The sequence below is a fragment of the Falco naumanni genome, chromosome 2, assembly GCF_017639655.2.
Source record: "Falco naumanni isolate bFalNau1 chromosome 2, bFalNau1.pat, whole genome shotgun sequence".
NCBI lineage: Eukaryota > Metazoa > Chordata > Aves > Falconiformes > Falconidae > Falco > Falco naumanni.
This window is the reverse complement of record NC_054055.1, coordinates 110,144,950-110,162,626: the sequence shown is the minus strand read 5'-3', so window position 1 is coordinate 110,162,626 and position 17,677 is coordinate 110,144,950. Positions and strand designations below refer to the sequence as shown.

At 39.6% G+C, this 17,677-nt stretch overlaps 1 protein-coding gene across 7 annotated transcripts in view; it reads left to right on the top strand.

Annotated features, from left to right (window-relative positions):
• Positions 1 to 17,677, top strand: part of ROBO1 (roundabout guidance receptor 1) — a 321,795-nt gene that overhangs the window by 265,203 nt on the left and 38,915 nt on the right. For all 7 annotated transcript variants that reach the window (XM_040582909.1, XM_040582915.1, XM_040582914.1 and 4 more), the window contains exons 13-17: positions 22 to 188; positions 3,804 to 3,925; positions 6,369 to 6,600; positions 7,892 to 8,013; positions 11,452 to 11,623. In XM_040582909.1, coding sequence (XP_040438843.1) covers positions 22 to 188; positions 3,804 to 3,925; positions 6,369 to 6,600; positions 7,892 to 8,013; positions 11,452 to 11,623 — 815 coding nt within the window. The remainder of the gene's footprint in view (positions 1 to 21; positions 189 to 3,803; positions 3,926 to 6,368; positions 6,601 to 7,891; positions 8,014 to 11,451; positions 11,624 to 17,677) is intronic.

Here is a 17,677-nt window from a genome sequence, read left to right as displayed (position 1 = left end):
TTATGTGTGTTTTACCCTTAGCCATGCATCCGGTAGCAGCTGGCAAACTGTGGCTGAAAATGTGAAAACAGAGAGTTTTGCGGTTAAAGGGCTAAAACCTAATGCGATTTATCTCTTCCTTGTGAGGGCGGCTAATGCATATGGACTAAGTGACCCAAGCCAAATATCTGATCCAGTGAAAACTCAAGGTAAGCTTTTGATAACTGAACATTTTAGGTATCCACAGTGGCTGTCACAAGTCGATTGAGCAATCCAGATGCAGAAATCCCAGTAGCTTCTGACTCTCTGCCTATTCTGGCTATAATACATACTAGATGGTAAAATACAGTGTTTAAACTTGCATTTCTGTATAACATAGACTCTGAAAGCTGCTTAGACAGCATATTGTGTTGCCTAAGGGAACCCTAGTATCTCTTACCCAGAAATTGTTCCATCTTGCAGAATAGCTCATTAGCAACAAATGTAATCTCTGATTTTTTTTAAGTTATCATGCAATTCCTCAAATTCCATGGAAATGTTGTTACTATGTCCAGTGAATCAAATGAGGCATAAGACTGAGAGAGAGAAACAGCACATAATCTAAGTTGGTTTCTTCTGCATTGGGAGAGGAATTTAAAATTTAAGGAATTGGGCGTTGTGAGCTACTAAAGAAGAGGTTTTGGCAATATATCAGAAGTATTTCAATAGCATAACTATTGAAAGTAAAATACTAGGGAAGAGAGACAATGCATACAGATAACCAAGCGGAAGAAGAGGCTGGGTGGCAGTGGATGAAGGAGTCATCCACTGGCTCCAGCTATGACAAGTCGAGCTATGGACTGAATCTGGCTACGCAAAATTTAAAACAACTTTTGTGTTCACTGTAGAAAACAAATGACACTTCTGATGGTGTACAGGAAATAATGCATTGCAACTTTGCAGCCTGCGTTTTTCAGTAGAAATATTTAAGAAGAAAAAAACTGGAGATTTTTTTTTAAAGTAAAACTGATGGAGGTAATTATTTTTTCCTCCCATGCTTTTCCTACTTGCTGGGGAAATTGACCCACTGGCTTGTTAAGAGTGCCTGTGTTGTGTGTTGGTTTGTTTGTTTGTTTGCATAAGTACATGTTCGTTTTTGCAGGGAAGTTCCTTAAAGGAAACAAAGCATTTTCCCGTGGTGACTTTTCATTTTTTCTGAAGTTGGTCTGAAAGCAAGTCTTTCTCGTCACCCCTGGGGAGTGAACAGTTTCACATTGCTGTCCTTTGTTACTATACATCTCTCCTGATGGGTGACCACTTCGGTGGATATATATAGACAGCAGAGTCATGGTCACCTGGAAAACAGGGATTGCACAGGTTCCGAAGTCTGTTACCAAGGGGAGATTTAGTAACCTGTCAGTTATCTCTGTATTCCTGGGAACAAGGCAACACACGTTATTTTGTAGGCAGGCTGCAGTGTTCTGCATGAGTCTGGTTTTCATGCAGTAGTTTCATTCCTGGAGATGAGGATGAGATGAGGTCTGAATGTCCCAAATGAACTGATCACTGACCTGACTGTGACACAGTGAATGAGGCAGTGTTCTGTCCACTCAGCAGACCAGAATGGTTTATAATGAATGGCATGGAAAAGCTTTATATAAATCATATAAAGACCTGAGAACCGTACAAAGCCTGAGTGAAAATACCAACTGATAGGTAAAGTGTTCATCAATAGTAAGAAATATAATCTCGTGTCAAGTTCTTTAAAGCAGTTCCATTTTTCTTCCAATACCATTGCAGTTTTGTGTAAATGGTGGTCTAGCTAAGTCCAAAACTTTCCCAGCTCACTTTTTGTCTAGAGAGTGGTATAGACATGTCGTAAATCCATGTCCAGACCAGGAACCTGACCTACCTTCATCATTACACCTTACTAACATTAACAACGACATGCTTAGGTGGTCTCACTGACAGTCCCTGTCTCAGAAGCTTGGAGCTGAAACAAGAAGACACGTGTATTGTCCTATAGTACAGACATGCAAATGGATGAGCCTATTGATAGTTTGATTCATATTATTGATTACTCATCTTTTATGACGAGCAAAGACAGAGCTAATTATTCTACTCACTTTCCTGTTACAGTCTAAGAGCGTGACGTTTAGGCAACTCTCCAAACAGAAGCTTCTATCTTAAATGCTTTCAAACTTTGGAGGGAGGGAAATACTCTAATAGATGAACTGTTTGGCAGAATATACTACATCTGGCTACGGAAGTGATTCAGTGGAGGATTTTTTGGTTTCATCGTTTTATTGTTATCAGTGTTCCTTGCTAACAATCCAAATTTGTCACCCACTGACCTCACACTACCCTCAGTTTGCTTCTTTAACTTTCAAGAAATCCCAACTTCTTGTAAATATGTTGAGGAAACTGTATGGTAAAAGTTCAAAGTGTCGTAAGTTTTGTATTCCCAAATGGGAACTATATTTCTGGAAAGAAGCTTGTCCTCATGCCTTGTCATAATGCAGTCTTGCAATGTTTTTTTTTATTGTTTAGAGAAGACCAAAAGCTGGGAAACTGAGAATATTACCACCATGCAAAAAGCATGCTTTACAACTGTTGCACTTGCATTTAATAAGTGTCTTCTATATCAGCATCAACTGTGCTGTCCAAACCTTAGCTTTCAAGATAGTCTACACAACTACAGTGACTTGCTGTAGTAGTTGTAATTGTACATAAATATATATGCAATTTATCTGTACTCTCTCTTTGGCAATTCTTGCAAGCAGACAGGTATTGAAATTTCCAAGGTCTTCAGACAACAGAATCCTGGAAGATTTCCTCATATTGCTTTGTCACTAGAGGAGGTCAGGCAGCAAAGTAGTAGGCTGGAGCAAAGTTAATGTAATGCATTGCTTTGTACCTGGAATTATTAATTAAAAAAAAAAAATAATAATAATCACTGTTAGTACTTTTCATTAATTTCCCAGTCTGTGATTTTTAGTCCTAGTCAGCATGGTATATGTTTAAAATGAAGCGATCAAGGAGAGATACATGAAATCAATACAGAAGCTATGTTAATCTGCTGTCCATATATTTTAGACACCTTATTAGTGATTGCTCTATAAATTTTATGTCTGACAGTCATTCCATTTCAGTTAACTATGCTTTTCAAAGGCTCTGCATGGAGAAAATATGTGTTTCCATTGTATCATTGTGTATCTTGAGAGGAATTTGTCCCTTCATGTGTATGAACAATTATTTTAGCTATAAGATGGACCAAATGTCAGAAGAGGCAGACAGCAGTCAGCTGTGCTCTGCCTTCTCTTTACAGAAGTTATTTGCCAGCAGAGAAGACGCAGCCACGTGACTCATTTTTCATTTCTTCATTTTTTACATTTATTTTGTAATTAAAAACAGTAAGTTTGCCCATGAATTTATCTGAAGATAGAGCTTCTGCTTTTGCCACTTTTTATAGGTTTCCTGGTCTCTTGGAATTTGCAATGGGTAATAGGACATTTCCCTCTCCCTTCAGAAAAGAATAAAGAGATGCTGCTGTAGTCGTTTACCAAAGACATCCCTGAGTGTGGTTTTTCTTTTTATGTGGCATTTCCCTCCTGTTTCTCTCTGTCAAAGAAAGTGTGGTGCATTGATTTGGTGTTACCTAAGCGCTAGTGATTTGCTCTGGAAAATACTTAATGTAGGTTTTTTTCTTACATAATTGGGAAGTGCTTAGGGTAAACTTCATTGGTGATAGCATGATATACTTTATGATATATTCATTTGTATTTACATATACTTATTTTTGCAATCATGTATACTTGTGAGAAAGGAATCTTGAATTATTACAGATGTTCCACCAACAAGTCAAGGTGTGGATCACAAGCAGGTCCAGAGAGAACTAGGTGATGTGGTACTACATCTGCACAACCCTACTATCCTTTCTTCCTCCTCAATTGAAGTTCATTGGACTGTAAGTATAAATCTGTGTCGGGGAGGTGGTTATATATGCTGCTGAACTGTACCAGTTGTGGTGGAGTCACACTTTAAGAGTCCGTGTAGTTTCTATGCTTGCAGATGTTTTTCTCTGGGGTAACTGCTGCTTGGTCTTTGCTTTCCTACTTCATGAAATGTTGTCCCATTGTTACCATTTTATGTCTCCGTAGAGAGTGCTGTTTACAATATGGTGAGAGTTTCAGAGTCCTCCTCTGGAAGCTGAAGGACTGATCAAAGCCTTCTTAAATCCTATCATCTGAAGCTTTCGCACTGCGTTCAGTAGGAAGCGTATCAGTCCCCTAATGAGATAGCATGGGCACTTCCCTGTCTGTCAGTCACCAGCGGAGAGAAATACTGCATAATTCCGTTTGAAAGTTTACCTCCACCCTATATACATACTGAGAAACGCACCCAAACCCGTATAGCCTCATCTGAACCTGTGCTTTCCCAGGATGCTGTGAGAATGCACAGGACAGGGAGAAGAGACGGAAAGAGCAGGCGGTTTTCAGATGTTGCGTTGAGGTTGCTCTGGCAGGAGGAAGCGGGAAGCTGAGCGCGTGGAGGATATAGCAGAGGAAAGGAGGGAGGGGGGTACAACGCTGCGGGAGTCCTGAAGCAAAGGGAATGGGAACATACGTGAAAAAGATTCAAGCAGACTTACAAGGCTGAGGCCTCTGTGAGAGAAAGGATTAGGAATGTTTGCTGTGGGAGAGAGTTGGCAATCAAGAGGCAGGAATGAAGAGAAAGAACATGTGAAACTACAAGTACCAAGCAGTCAGATAAGAAAATGTAATTCGAAGAAGAGCAGTTTTAAAATAGAATGCAGAATGAAGAGAAAAAGGGGGATAATTATACCAGGTGCAGGAATACAACCAAAGGGAATGAGCTTTGAGGTCTTTTTAGGACTTCCATCTGAACATGTCAATATGTTGGCAGGGACAGTGTAGGGAAGCACAGGGTGTAACCCCTGCCATGCCGTGCCAGAACATTTTGAACAGGAACAAAAGGCATTTTGACTCTGTAGAAGAGCCATAGCCCAGTGGAGTCCTGGTCCATGACCAGATCTCCTTGGTGCTGCAAGAGTACAAATAATATCTGCTGTGTTGCACGGTAATTACACTGTCACCTGCAGCACGGCCACCTGCAGCAGGCAATCTCCTGTTTAAACTAATAATGTTAAAACATCTTTGTAGTGCCTAGCACGATTTTGTTTGACCTTTAGTTACAGAACAACCTTTTCCAGACAGGCAGTTTTTGTCAGTCTCTGGGGTGGCCTGTGGCTTCTCTGCAATTTCAAAAATAAGCATTACCTCAGTTTCAGTTAACACACTCATTCTTTATGTGATTATTAAAAATGAAACATGTTGCTTTCTGGAGTAAAATTGCAAGCAAACAGTTTTACTGTATCACTGTGTGAGATTTTTGAAAATAGGGAAAATTTGATGCACTTTTTAAAATGTTGTTGTTGTTGTTACGGGATTTTCTTATTCATCAGAAGTTGAAACCGGCCGTTAAAAAATAAGTGACTGATCATTGAGAGATCAGTTCCATTAGATAGCTTTCTGTTTCAGCTATAGCCGACCATGGAATCCCACCCTGGTTCACATTAAGATTTCTTTTTCCATACATGTGATACGCAATCACCTCGGTCTAAAAAGCATTCAGGGCCAGCGAGGATCATTTTGATCTGCTTTTCCGAGCCTTGGCTGCGTCACCATACTGTGCTTTATGAGCCTTCTCAGAGCCCCCTCAGAACAGCCCTTTGCCTCCAGCAGAGGCGGCTCCCGCTGCGTGGGTGGACATGGAGGAAGAGCCGGGACAGATCTGCCCTCTGACAGCCCAGCCTCGGCACAGCGATGGAGACGGTGCCAGCTGGCTGCCCTTCCCGTTCCCTTTCTCCAGAAGGAAGCAGGCAGGAAGCGCTGCTCATTTCATGGATATTGGGAGGCTTCCACACCTCGGGAGAGTTGGCAGGCTCTCTCTTTGAGCTCCGTATTCATCACCCTGACTTGTGGAGCCGTAGAGCCCCTGCCTGTGCCCTCCCCCTCCCCCCCCCCCCGTGCCTGCCCTGCCAGGCAGATGCGGGTGGGCACAAGCCTGCCCTGTGCTGAGCTCCATGGCCCTGCAGATGCAAAGGCTGTTCATTTCACGGAGCTGGGGCACATTATACAATTCCGTTATCCCCCTTTAATGCCTTCATAAATCCACAGAAACCAGCACGGTTCTACCGGCTTCAAACAGATTAATGCACTAGTGACTCACGCCTGTAATTTGCAAGCCACCTTTATCTGCCTTGGCAGTGTTGTTGCTCTGAATAAAATGAGCGGGTGGATGGTCTGAGGGCCATGCACAGTGTCACAGGCATCATTCCTGGGCCGTGTTTGTTAAAGGATGCGTTGTGTGTTCTGCTGTCTTGCCAGGTTGACCAACAATCCCAGTATATTCAAGGCTATAAGATTCTGTACCGACCTACCCCGGCATCCTACGGAGAGTCAGAGTGGTTAATCTTTGAAGTGAGGACTCCAACCAAAAACAGCGTTATCATTCCAGAGCTGAAGAAAGGTGTAAACTACGAAATCAAGGCCCGTCCTTTTTTTAATGAGTTTCAGGGAGCAGATAGTGAAGTGAAATTTGCAAAGACCCTGGAAGAAGGCAAGTAGGAGCCAGATTGTCTTCATCTTTCCTTTTTGAAGTAGTAGTCTGGCCTGCTTTCCTCTGATATGTTCATTATTTGATTTTGTTTGATGTGCATGCTGTTTGAGAACAGCAATCTGTGGCAGCAGAGGCTGTGTCGGACTGATCATTATGTGAATTGTTTGGTGACACAGAAGTAAATATTCAGAACCATGTGAGAGAGACGGAGAGAGAGGGATGTGCAAAAATCTCCTCCAACACACAATGGGAAATGTGCTTTTTATCTTCACTTCAGTGTGCACTCCTCCCTGCTGAGTTCATGATCTGGTCACAAGTGACTTCTGTCAGATTCAAGCACTTGCTAATCACTATCTTGAGTAGATAGCAGACACCACAGAAATCATCAAAGAGCTATAGCAGAGGGAATGGAAGGCACAGTTTTCGAAGGCTTTTATATCTGGATCAATCAGGAAGACAAAGTGAAAAGATGAATGAGGGCAGCAGAGATAGTGGACTAAATTATGTATTTCCATCTCATACATGTGCTAAAAAGAGAAGATTCGTGAAGCTCTTCCTTTTGTTGCTGCTCAGGCATAATGAGTATGCAAGATGGGCAGTGCCTCTGAGTAGGGATTTCGGTGCCTCTGTTGGGATGTGCAGCCTTTCCCCTCCCCAGCAGAAATGCCGGGTAGCTCTGCTTTATTGCTGCCGGGTGTGCTTAACTGCACCATCCTAAGCATCAGCTAAGCATCCAGTCTTTAGAAAGGCTATTTAAAATGCAGAACATAAATTATTAGTATAAATCTGTTAATACGGATTTTAGTTAATATTAATTATTGTTTAACGTTATTAAAGTAATTTTAATATTGAATTATTATTATTATAAATCCATATTTTAGTAAGTTTTGTATTAATCGTTGTAATGTACACACTAGAGGAACCGAGATTTAGCAGTCTATTGGGGTCAACTGATAGACTTTATTTTTCAAAACTGTCTATCCTGGGTGAGATGATTTCAGACCAGTGAGTAAGTCAGTGCTCAGGACCGTGACATTCAAGTACTGGGTACCTGATTTTGGGGAGGTGGTGACAAGTGTGACTTACTGTCCTGCGGCAGAACTCGGGGATCTCGATGCAGGTTCCCATCAGTTTCCTTCTGTCTTACTTTATCTTGTGGGCAAGAGCTGTTCTCAATGAAGGGTGGGGTGTAAGAGAAAGCCTTTGTGTAGGCCAGAAACCATCTTCCTCTTCAAAAACCTCCCTTCTGCGCGCGAACTTCACCGTTCCTTCTTTCTTTCCAACCGAACAGCTCCTAGTGCTCCACCTCAAAGTGTTTCAGTAACTAAGAACGAAGGGAATGGGACAGCGATTGTGGTCACCTGGCAGCCGCCCCCCGAGGACAACCAGAACGGGAAGGTTCAGGAGTATAAGGTACCGCTGGCGCTGGGGGTCCCCTGGCAGGGGACATGGGCCAGGTAGTGACGGGTTGTTCGTGGGTGCTTGGCTCCATCTGCTGGTTGGCCAGGACAAACCAGAGAGAAAAATCACTTTGATTCAAGCTCCGTATTTAGGAATTCTGTCTGGATGGGACAAGGCAATTAAAGCGGGCTCCATAAATCAAAGCAAAGGGTCAGCACTCTTAATTAAAACAACTACCTGCTTGCCTTCATTATACCTCGAGAAATGCGCACACAAGCAGAGAAGGAACCATACCTGTTTGAGAACCATTTTGTGACTCAAAAGACATTGGCTGAGGTAGTAAATATAAACAGGCTTAATGAGTTGAAAAGCTCAGGGATAATAATTAACAGTGTTAAGATCTGAGTAAATTATGCGTAACTGAGTAGTTAAAACAAATGGGAAACTCTCAAGTAAAGAATGTACTTGTATAATAATAAATGTATTTAATGTATAGAAATTTTTCCTTTCACACAAACACTGCCTCATTATGCTCTTTAATTTTTAACAAATTGTAAGCACCTTAAAAATATTTATTATTTGGAGTTAATTCAGCAACATACACTATATTTTCAGTTCACACTGTTTTGAGATAATTTACATAGCAAAGTAACTGAAGCAAGCTACAGATGTTTTAAATGTCTGGTTGTGGATATCAAGTAAGCTTTATAGCCACAGAGAGGCAGGATCTTTGGTTTTAGTCTCCTGCAAATGCACATTATTGAGAAATTATTTCAAATGAGAATGTCTTGGCTATTTTTCAGGTTAAAACTCTGTGCTATAGGCATATATTCCTAGCCATCAAAACTCATTCAGCTTTTTTTATCTCAGTAGAAATGGGAAAGGGAAAAGATTGCTAAGCTTCATGGTCAATTTAGGATAATAAAATGCCTTTCAGAACCTGGTCAACTGTTAAAGAAAATCGGTTTATGGCTTAGTTTCAGATATATAATGTAAACGGGGAAAAAAAAATACTTGCAAAGTTATTTTATTTAAAGACAGATCTTGAGCTGAAGAGAAGGAATTATTTCCATCAAGAAACTGCATCAGAGAAATGTTAAGGTTGTAAGGACAAAACAATAAAAGTCAGGAAACTCACCTTTCCCAGTGGCTCTAATACCTAACATACCTCCTGGCGTTCAGAGGTAAAAGGCTATCAGGTGTAGGAGCAAGCCTCTTGTAGTGCTTGTGTAGCAGTAGATGGCATACTGGCACCTTTCACATCTACATTTATTGTGTGGATGCCATCCTTTGTGCTTTCTACCATGCGCAGAGTGTTATTTCAGTTGCTATATGTAATTAGAGTTTTTGTCTAAATGCTAAATAAATACAGAACTAATAACAAGAAAAAAAACCCCAACAAATAGGAGTCCGGCAAAATTTTCTCTTTTTCCTTTCCTCTTTATTTTTCTATCTCCTTTTTTCTCCTAGAAAAAAGGTATGCATATGTGGGGGAATTCTTTGTTTCCTCAGCAACTCTGATCTAAGGCAAGAGTGTACCTACTTTCATTAAAGGATAAAACAAATAGACAGGGGGATACCATCTTAACTGAAGAAATGACAGTTGCGCACACAAAAGGCCAGAAATTCAAATCACAGCAGAAATCATTCCCTCCTTTCCTAGCACATGAAGTTAGAAATTCTCATTATACTAATTCTTTCTTCGCTTATGTGTCTATTATAATGTGAATTCCTCCTTCCTTCATTACATTTTTAAAGTTATTTTTCACTTGCCTGTTTAGGTGTGCAATTAAATATGCACGGAACAACCTGATGTTTAACCTGACATTCTTGTTTTGTGAATTTTTCCATGTGTTTGAGCACCCAAGAACAAATGAATTATGAATTTATTATTTATTAATTAGTAGTGAGCAGTTACAAGTACATAATAAATTGGTTTTGTTGTTTGCACACCCAACATTGTACGAGGTGGCAGTAACAATTTCTGTGAAAATGACCTAAGTCAAAATGTAGATTTAAATCTTCTGTTCTTAACTTTGTGGAGCTCTTATTTACATAAAAGCATATTCATGGACCATGTTTTAGGATTTTAGAGCAATATTACTATTAATACTAATAATTCTACTACTGCTACTGACTGAAACAGTGTCTAGTTTGTATCAGAATATAAAAAGGAGATTCTTTTCTCTTCGTGCGCTCTGACCTGCAGCAGCGGTTAGGTATATGCTGTTGGGGTTCTATTGCAAAGGAGCTTAAAATACGTTTCAGATCCTCACAGTGTCCCACCAGCCCTTTTTCAATCCCTGGCATCCAGAGAAGGAAAAAGGGTCTTAAAATGTCCTGAAGGTGGAATAGCGTTTGCAGTGTCCAGCAGAAAGGGCTCTACAGGAAGGGCCCTGGCAGCTGTTCTGCACGTGAAACTCTCGCCCACTCACCTGGCAATCCCCACAGTGGCAGAATTGCACATGGGATTAAGAGCAGCTGTCTGGGTACTGCATCTTTTAGGAGCTCCATAAGTCAAAAGCAAAATCATCCCTCCTGTGTACAATCAGCACACGTTCAGAAATGCTGCTGTTCTCAGGAAAGTTTGCTTCTTTACAGATAAGGTACTGAATTTAACTAACTTTCTGGATAAATATTCATTGTAGAGCAATACATTTGTGGGAAAGTAATAAAGAGGATATCAACATGGCTTCATTAGTTTTTTAGCAGACCTAGATTAGCTGCTGCTTCACCTTTAATAGCGGTTGGGAGTTCAACTATATTCTTAAAAGCATTTGCCACATCAATGGTGCAGGCCTGAGGAGATAAAAATATCTCATCATACTGTTTCTCCCAATCATTTAATATCATTGATATAATTTATAAAGGGGTGCATTGAGGTCGTTAGACCTGTGTCCTGATCTGAACCAAAAAATGAGATCTGATGCCATGCTGTTGTCTCTTAATATTTTTTTTTAAAAATAACATCTGGATTCCAGCATGACATCGATTCTCTTGTGATGTCATGTGATGAAAGACTTGCCCTTGCACTTCAGTGAAGAAAGCCTTGCTTGACATATGATTCCTGAACAGGAGAATTGCAAATTCATTTAACTGAATGCTCTTACTTTGTTGTTTAGGTGACCAGTTCTTGGCGATGGGGCTTCCCTTGTTTGTTCTGTGTTACTAATGCTTTTAATTTTATTAGCACTGATGTCACTGGTTGAACTGTAAATGAATTACGAATAACCCATCAAATAATTTTAGTAGTTGGAACTGCTCTTTGGAACAAGAAGTATCTTTTCAGTATTCATAGTGCCTAGGACAGCAATTCATGACCAGATTAGAGTAGTGGCAAATTCTAAGGTTCTTTATCCAGCAGGAAGGAATGTGTCATCCTTCCTTCTACTTATCCTTCGATGTTGAATTTTGAACATGTATACGTACCGTGCACTTCCTTCCCTGCAGGTTTGGTGTCTTGGCAATGAAAGTCGATACCATATAAACAAGACGGTAGATGGTTCCACCTTTTCTGTAGTCATCCCCTCCCTAGTTCCTGGTATTCGATACAGCGTGGAAGTGGCCGCAAGTACTGGGGCAGGACCTGGAGTGAAAAGCGATCCCCAGTTTATCCAATTAGGTAAGCCTGCTGGTAATCCTACCTATTGGTCTCAATGATTTTTGTTTGTTTGCTTTTTTTCTTTTATGGCACCAGAAATACTTGCGAGACAAGTGAAATAGATAGTGTTACTTGATCTCTAGAATAGCAGGATTTGGCATTTCTGGTTTAAAACTTGCCTTAGAACTGCATTCTAAAGATGGTTTTATAACAACACAGGGGTTTTTAATGTTCCAAGTCAGCAATGCTTTTCAGTTATTGATTTTTCAAAGTGAATTTTCACACTTAAGACTGGTGTAATAAAACAAGTAGGGAAGTATGAATCACTAAGTGTTGTCTTACTTTAGTTTAGGGATATAATTTGTCTTGATCAGATTTTATCTTTCTTTATCGAAGCAAAAAACCAAGAGCATGTCAAAGTTAAGCACAATAAGTATCTGCTGTGTGTGAAAGCTAGTAAACAACCTGAGTACAGGAAAAAGAGGTACACAGATTATTTACGATAATCTTGACCTCCTAACTTCGTTTACACCCAGCATCTCTCTGTCATGAATGCAGATCAGAGGCATTGCTCCTGGATGTATCTGGGAGAAATGCATCTTTGCTGTTGGTTAGTTGAAGATTATTTAAAGTAGCTCTAGGTATAGTCATATGCTGCTTTACCAGTATCCCAGTATCAAAATACCTTATCATTACAGTATATAATTGTGAAAGCAAACTGACATGTTGCTTTGGACTTTATGTCCTGTTTCTCTCTGTATCATTAGTAGATCTTCCTTCTTCTCTCACTTTTTATGTTTAAAAATCTGTAATTACTGCATGTGAAAACCAGACCGACAAACTGATGTATTCTCTGGAAAATTACGTGTACATTTCCTTGGCTATTAAAATGAAGATCATCTTTAACTTATTTAACTAAAATAGGCGTATGATTCCCAATTACATTAATAGAGCTTTTATGACAAAATTACACACGGCTTATATGACATTGCATTAATATGTGCAAAAGCCCACAGTTACGTGTTGGATTGTTCTTTCCCGCAGCCAGCCCCCGTACACAGCTTCCTACAGCCAGCTTTCCAGTCACAGTTGTTTGTTCTGTATGGCATAAATTTTGAAAATTTTGAATTAGTGAGGCTTATGAGTGCAAAATAACCTTGATGTTCAGAGCCAAAAACTTTTATAAACACTTCCCCCTCACCTTTTCTCTGATGATAAACAAATGCTAAATGAAGGTGAATTTTATAATGGAACTTAAATCACTTGGGGATTTTGATAAGCTTAAAAAGAAGCAAATTAGTCTCTGTCCGGGTAAAATTTTTGCCTGCTTCTGGGTTCCTGGCCTTTACTGACACTATGTTAGAAAGCATGAACCAGTCACACACCTCAGAGGGTGTTCAAATGTGCAAGTCTGGCAGAATCTATATTTTTCTTGTGGTTGGGTTTGCTTTCATAGTCTGTGTTGCTTACTTCTAATTAGATGGCATGGCCAGATCTACATGTATGGTAGTAAAAATCCCATAATTTAGTTGTTACCTGGCAAAGACCTGGAGGCAGGAGTCTTGTGGACATCCATGCCGCTAGAAGCAGCACAAAGACATACCTAGATAGTGCTGCAGCCCTTTCAGCAGCTGGAGGAGGCTGCGGAAAATTAGTACTTAAATTTAAAAGGAGTACCCTTTAGTAGCACAGATCAACCTAAAATCAACAAGGCAGAAGGATGGCTGCAGCTTCCTTAACTCTACCTTGTGATACAAGTTCTCCTGCAGCCCCCGCGAGGAATGGCGTTCCTCGTTCTTAGATGTGCTCCCAGCATGGGTGTGGAGCAGACACTGGAGTTTTTCTGGTAGCTCTTCTGAAGAAAGATAATTAATTTGTTGATGTCATCAGCTGGCACTTTTCACCAGCAATTAATTACATGGTTATGGAGAGAGGGAAGGGAGGCCAGGGATGGGGGAAAGAAGGCTTGGGAGAGCCCTGCCCTCCTGTACCTGCATTTTTGCCACTGGCAACTTCAGGTTTCTACATTTCTGTCACTGATCCCAACTCTTCCTTCAGGAAATCTTTTTCTGATAGCTGAATTAGTGCAACCCATAGCTTTAAAAAAAAAAAAAAATAATTATTAACTCATTAGGAATTCCATGTTTGGAAACAGGATATATGATGTTATTTAGATATTCAGAGGGGTTTGGTTTTGTTTTTGTTTTTCTTAAGAATGTTTCATTAAAATCAAACGTTTCATCTCCTTACAATGTGTTTTTCTTGCAAAAACATGAGGCTGTGGCTGGCTCTGGACCATCCAAAGAGTTTTTCTCCCTCAGTGTAGCCTACTGTCTGGTGCAGCGACCTCACTTTTGAGCCTGGGTGCTCGGCAGGGTGCTGCCGGGGTTGTGGCTGTGAGAAAAGCCTGGGCAGTTTCAGCCAGCTGTACAGCAGAAGAAAGCTTCACCTTTGGGAGGCCAGCTTCCAGAACGAGAAGGGAGGACAGGAGACATTGGATTCTCTGAGAGCCGAGGCGTGCAATTGCAGTCCCATGCATCAGCTGAGCTGTGATAAATGACCTTGTGCACACGCTTAACCTGTTACAAAGACAGGTACAAATTGTAAGTTCAAAGCGCTTTCATTTTCCACGTCTCAGCTGACATGAAGCAGCTCACGGAGCTGCAATACCCCAAACTTCCCATGCCATCAGGGACAAGCCAACAATCTACTTCCTTGTTATTCAGAACTCACCTTTCTGTGTTTAAAATCATGAGATCGACTGAAAAATTATGTGTCTTCCTAAAACCCTCCCCTTGCGGCTTTTGAATTTTCCTCTTGGCTTTTGAATGACCTTTTAAAGCTTTCTGTGAAATTCCAAGGACTGGAAAACTATTTGTTTGTTTATTTTAAAAGAAAAGTTGGTATTTTACATGAAGAAAGACTGCATGACTTTGGTGTTAAGAAAAAAAAAATGTATTTCATGAGAGCTAGCCACAGCTCACTATATTATGTTTTTAATACTGTGCTGTGAAGGAAAAATCATCGAATTTTGATAGAACTTTTCTTGTCACGATGCGTAATTTCAGGACGTTGGTTACAAAAATGCTCCATACAGAATGGTGGGAATTATCACCATTTTTAATTTTTTTTTTTTCTGATCTCTAACCTAACTTTTGTACAGTGATGGGATACTAGCTGTGATAGCTTGGCGGCATTATTACCTATACTTGTTGGCAAATAACTAGTGCAATCGGAACGTATTGCAACATACTCTGTTCAGGGTACCAGCTCTGAGAAGCTGCAGTTAGTGTTACTGTTAAACACGTAATTTGTGTGCATATACAGTGTGCAGCTATTTATTAAGTCTGCACAATTATTTTCAATCTGGAGTGCGTTATCCAACCAGTGGATGTCTCAAGTGTACAAAACAGAAGAAAGTCTCATTGCATTTTTTATTATTCTAATTGCTTCATTTAGGAGAAGTGATTTGTAAACTAGCTAGCATGCCTTTGGGAATATTATTCTGTCAGCCCTTCAAGTACTTCTAGTGTGATAGTTGCAAGGGTTTTTTTGTTGATATTTTTGTCTTGTGGCCTGCAACCGACCTAAAGAAAGTAACCTTTTTTTTTTCCTCACAACAAACCTTTCCAAACCAATTTGGTGCTGTTTCCTCAAACCGTATGTTACAAGATTAAAGTGCAAACCTGATATTTTTCCAGTTTGGGGAGTGTGTATAACTAGAAAGGAGACAAAACAGCATATTCTTAACCTGGTATAATACTTTACCAAAGATATACTATTGCATCATGCATGTATATTTGAGGAAACACTCAGACATGTTTATATATTTTGCAAGTTTTGAATTTCCAGGATTAGCAAAGTCAACAAAACTTAAATCTTCCTACTTACTCTTTGTAGATTTTCTATACTAAATGAGACAGACATATGGAAAAGTACCGTTCCATAGGTTGTACACCATTCCATAGGGCAAAGTTAAGGTTCTTTGCCCACCTGTGAATTTGAAATTATGTGTCTCTTTTGAAATTTCAGCATTCCAATCTTAATTGTATGTTAATCTTTTATTTAACATTTAACAACTTAAATGTTGGGGTTTACATTATTATTATTTATATGAATATTCAACATTAGAGAATTAGAGGTCCCAGTTCTTCTCAATGTAAACTCTAATTAGTTTTCATTGAAGTTTGAAACTTGGAGCTTCAAGACAGTCAAATCGGGTAGCTTGTGAGCCGTAGCCACAGCGACATTATCTGTGATTAAAAACAAGCTCTTATCTTGGGCTAGAAGAAGAAGGGGTGAGTCACGGTGATAATATGGTGGTTTCAGGGAGCTGTGCGATCAGCCTGCTCCAACAGCTCTGAGGCATTTTTCAAGTACATTAAACGCTGCGGCTGCTGCTCTGGCAGTAAGATGCGCTTTGCTGTAGAATGTTTATGTTCACTTATTATTTTGGCACGTCTCCCTGAAGAGTGCAAGCAGGAACAGGAATGCTGATTATGAGCCATTTATATCTCAGTCAAAGCTTCCAGAAGTTTCCTGGGATGAGGAAAAAGTACTTTTTTTTAGTTCAAGAGCCTTTTTTCCTGACTGATCATTCAGGATGTCACAGGACTATTATGGAAAAAGAAGATGCCCTTCGCAAAGAAAGACTTCCAAGATAATGTTCTTGGAAATCTTTAGTAATGAGAAGTTCACTAGATTTCATTCCCTTTGCTTTATATTTAGCTTACATTCTATTTTTGCATTATAAGAGGAGCAGGACATGAGTCAAATGTGGCCTCTTCAAAGCCCTTCCATCTTCTGTTCTATGATGCTGTAATATCTGACTGTACATGAACGCATAGGCATTTTTCTCTTCACCATGCATCTAAATATATACCAGCTAATTTAATGTAATGGCTGTAACGGTCCACCCATGTATGACATGCCATAAGCCTAATTTCTTAAAAGCAAATATATCATTATGCTGTTCTTATGCTTGCAATGGCTAGCAAAATAATACCATGAAATGCATCTTAATTAAAAATTAGAACAATAAATGTTCAAAGTGATTTTTCAGTATTTTGTAAGCTTCAGGCATGCATTGACTGAGTGATGTCCTGAGCTATTTCTATACAAAAAAAATGTTTGTATCTATGCAAATGCTGTCTTTCTGTATGGCTGAATTGTTGACATGTTTAAAAAACATTCTTATTTGGCTTTTGAGTTTTGATTATTCCCCTACCTCCTGCCCCGGATTTATTCTTCTTATGTGTGTGTGTGTGTGTATATATATATATATATGTATGCAAAGGATTAGAGGAAAAATATGTATCAATCTTCTAAATTTATTCAGGACCACAGGTTCTCTGGAAATCTTTTGTTCTATTCCATTAAGATGTACGAGGTAGTGTAGCTGTTTAAAAATACAGAAGTAATAAGCTTACTCATTTTGCAAAGAGACCGATGATGCAAGTTTTCATATCTTAATATGGCCTCAGCTGCAAAGAGACAAAAGATGAGAATAGAGAGTGACAGATTTAATGCATTGGTCACAGTTTACTTTATACATTTAAGCCCATCTGGCCACTTGTGTGGAACTCCACTTGGCTGTCTCCATAAAATCTGAAGCAACCCATCTTAACATTGCACAAATAGGCATGAAATCTACAAACCCAGCAGACACAAAGGGTGTATTAGTAAGAAAAAAATTAGTCTGTCTGGTGAACTTTCAGACTAGGCAGTGCACTTAGCATCACAGAGGATAAAGGGACCTGAAGTATGAAATATAATTTCCAGTAAGGTAGCAGTCAAAAGTGGTGGTGATGCCTCAGCAAAATAGGTATTTGACCTCAATGTTGCAAAAACTGACGTCTGGAATTCTTCACTGGAAGAAGGTGTTATAATTTAACCATTTCCCATTCAAAAAAGGTATTCTTTTCCAGAGGAGGTTTATTATTTGTATCGTTTGTTGTGATTCCATCTCCTGTTTGTATTGCAGTCTCTTATATTTTATTTAGGCTTATTTTGGAATTGTGCAACACATGTCACCATAAAAAAAAAATAAATAAAATCTATTCACTTCTTAGTTTG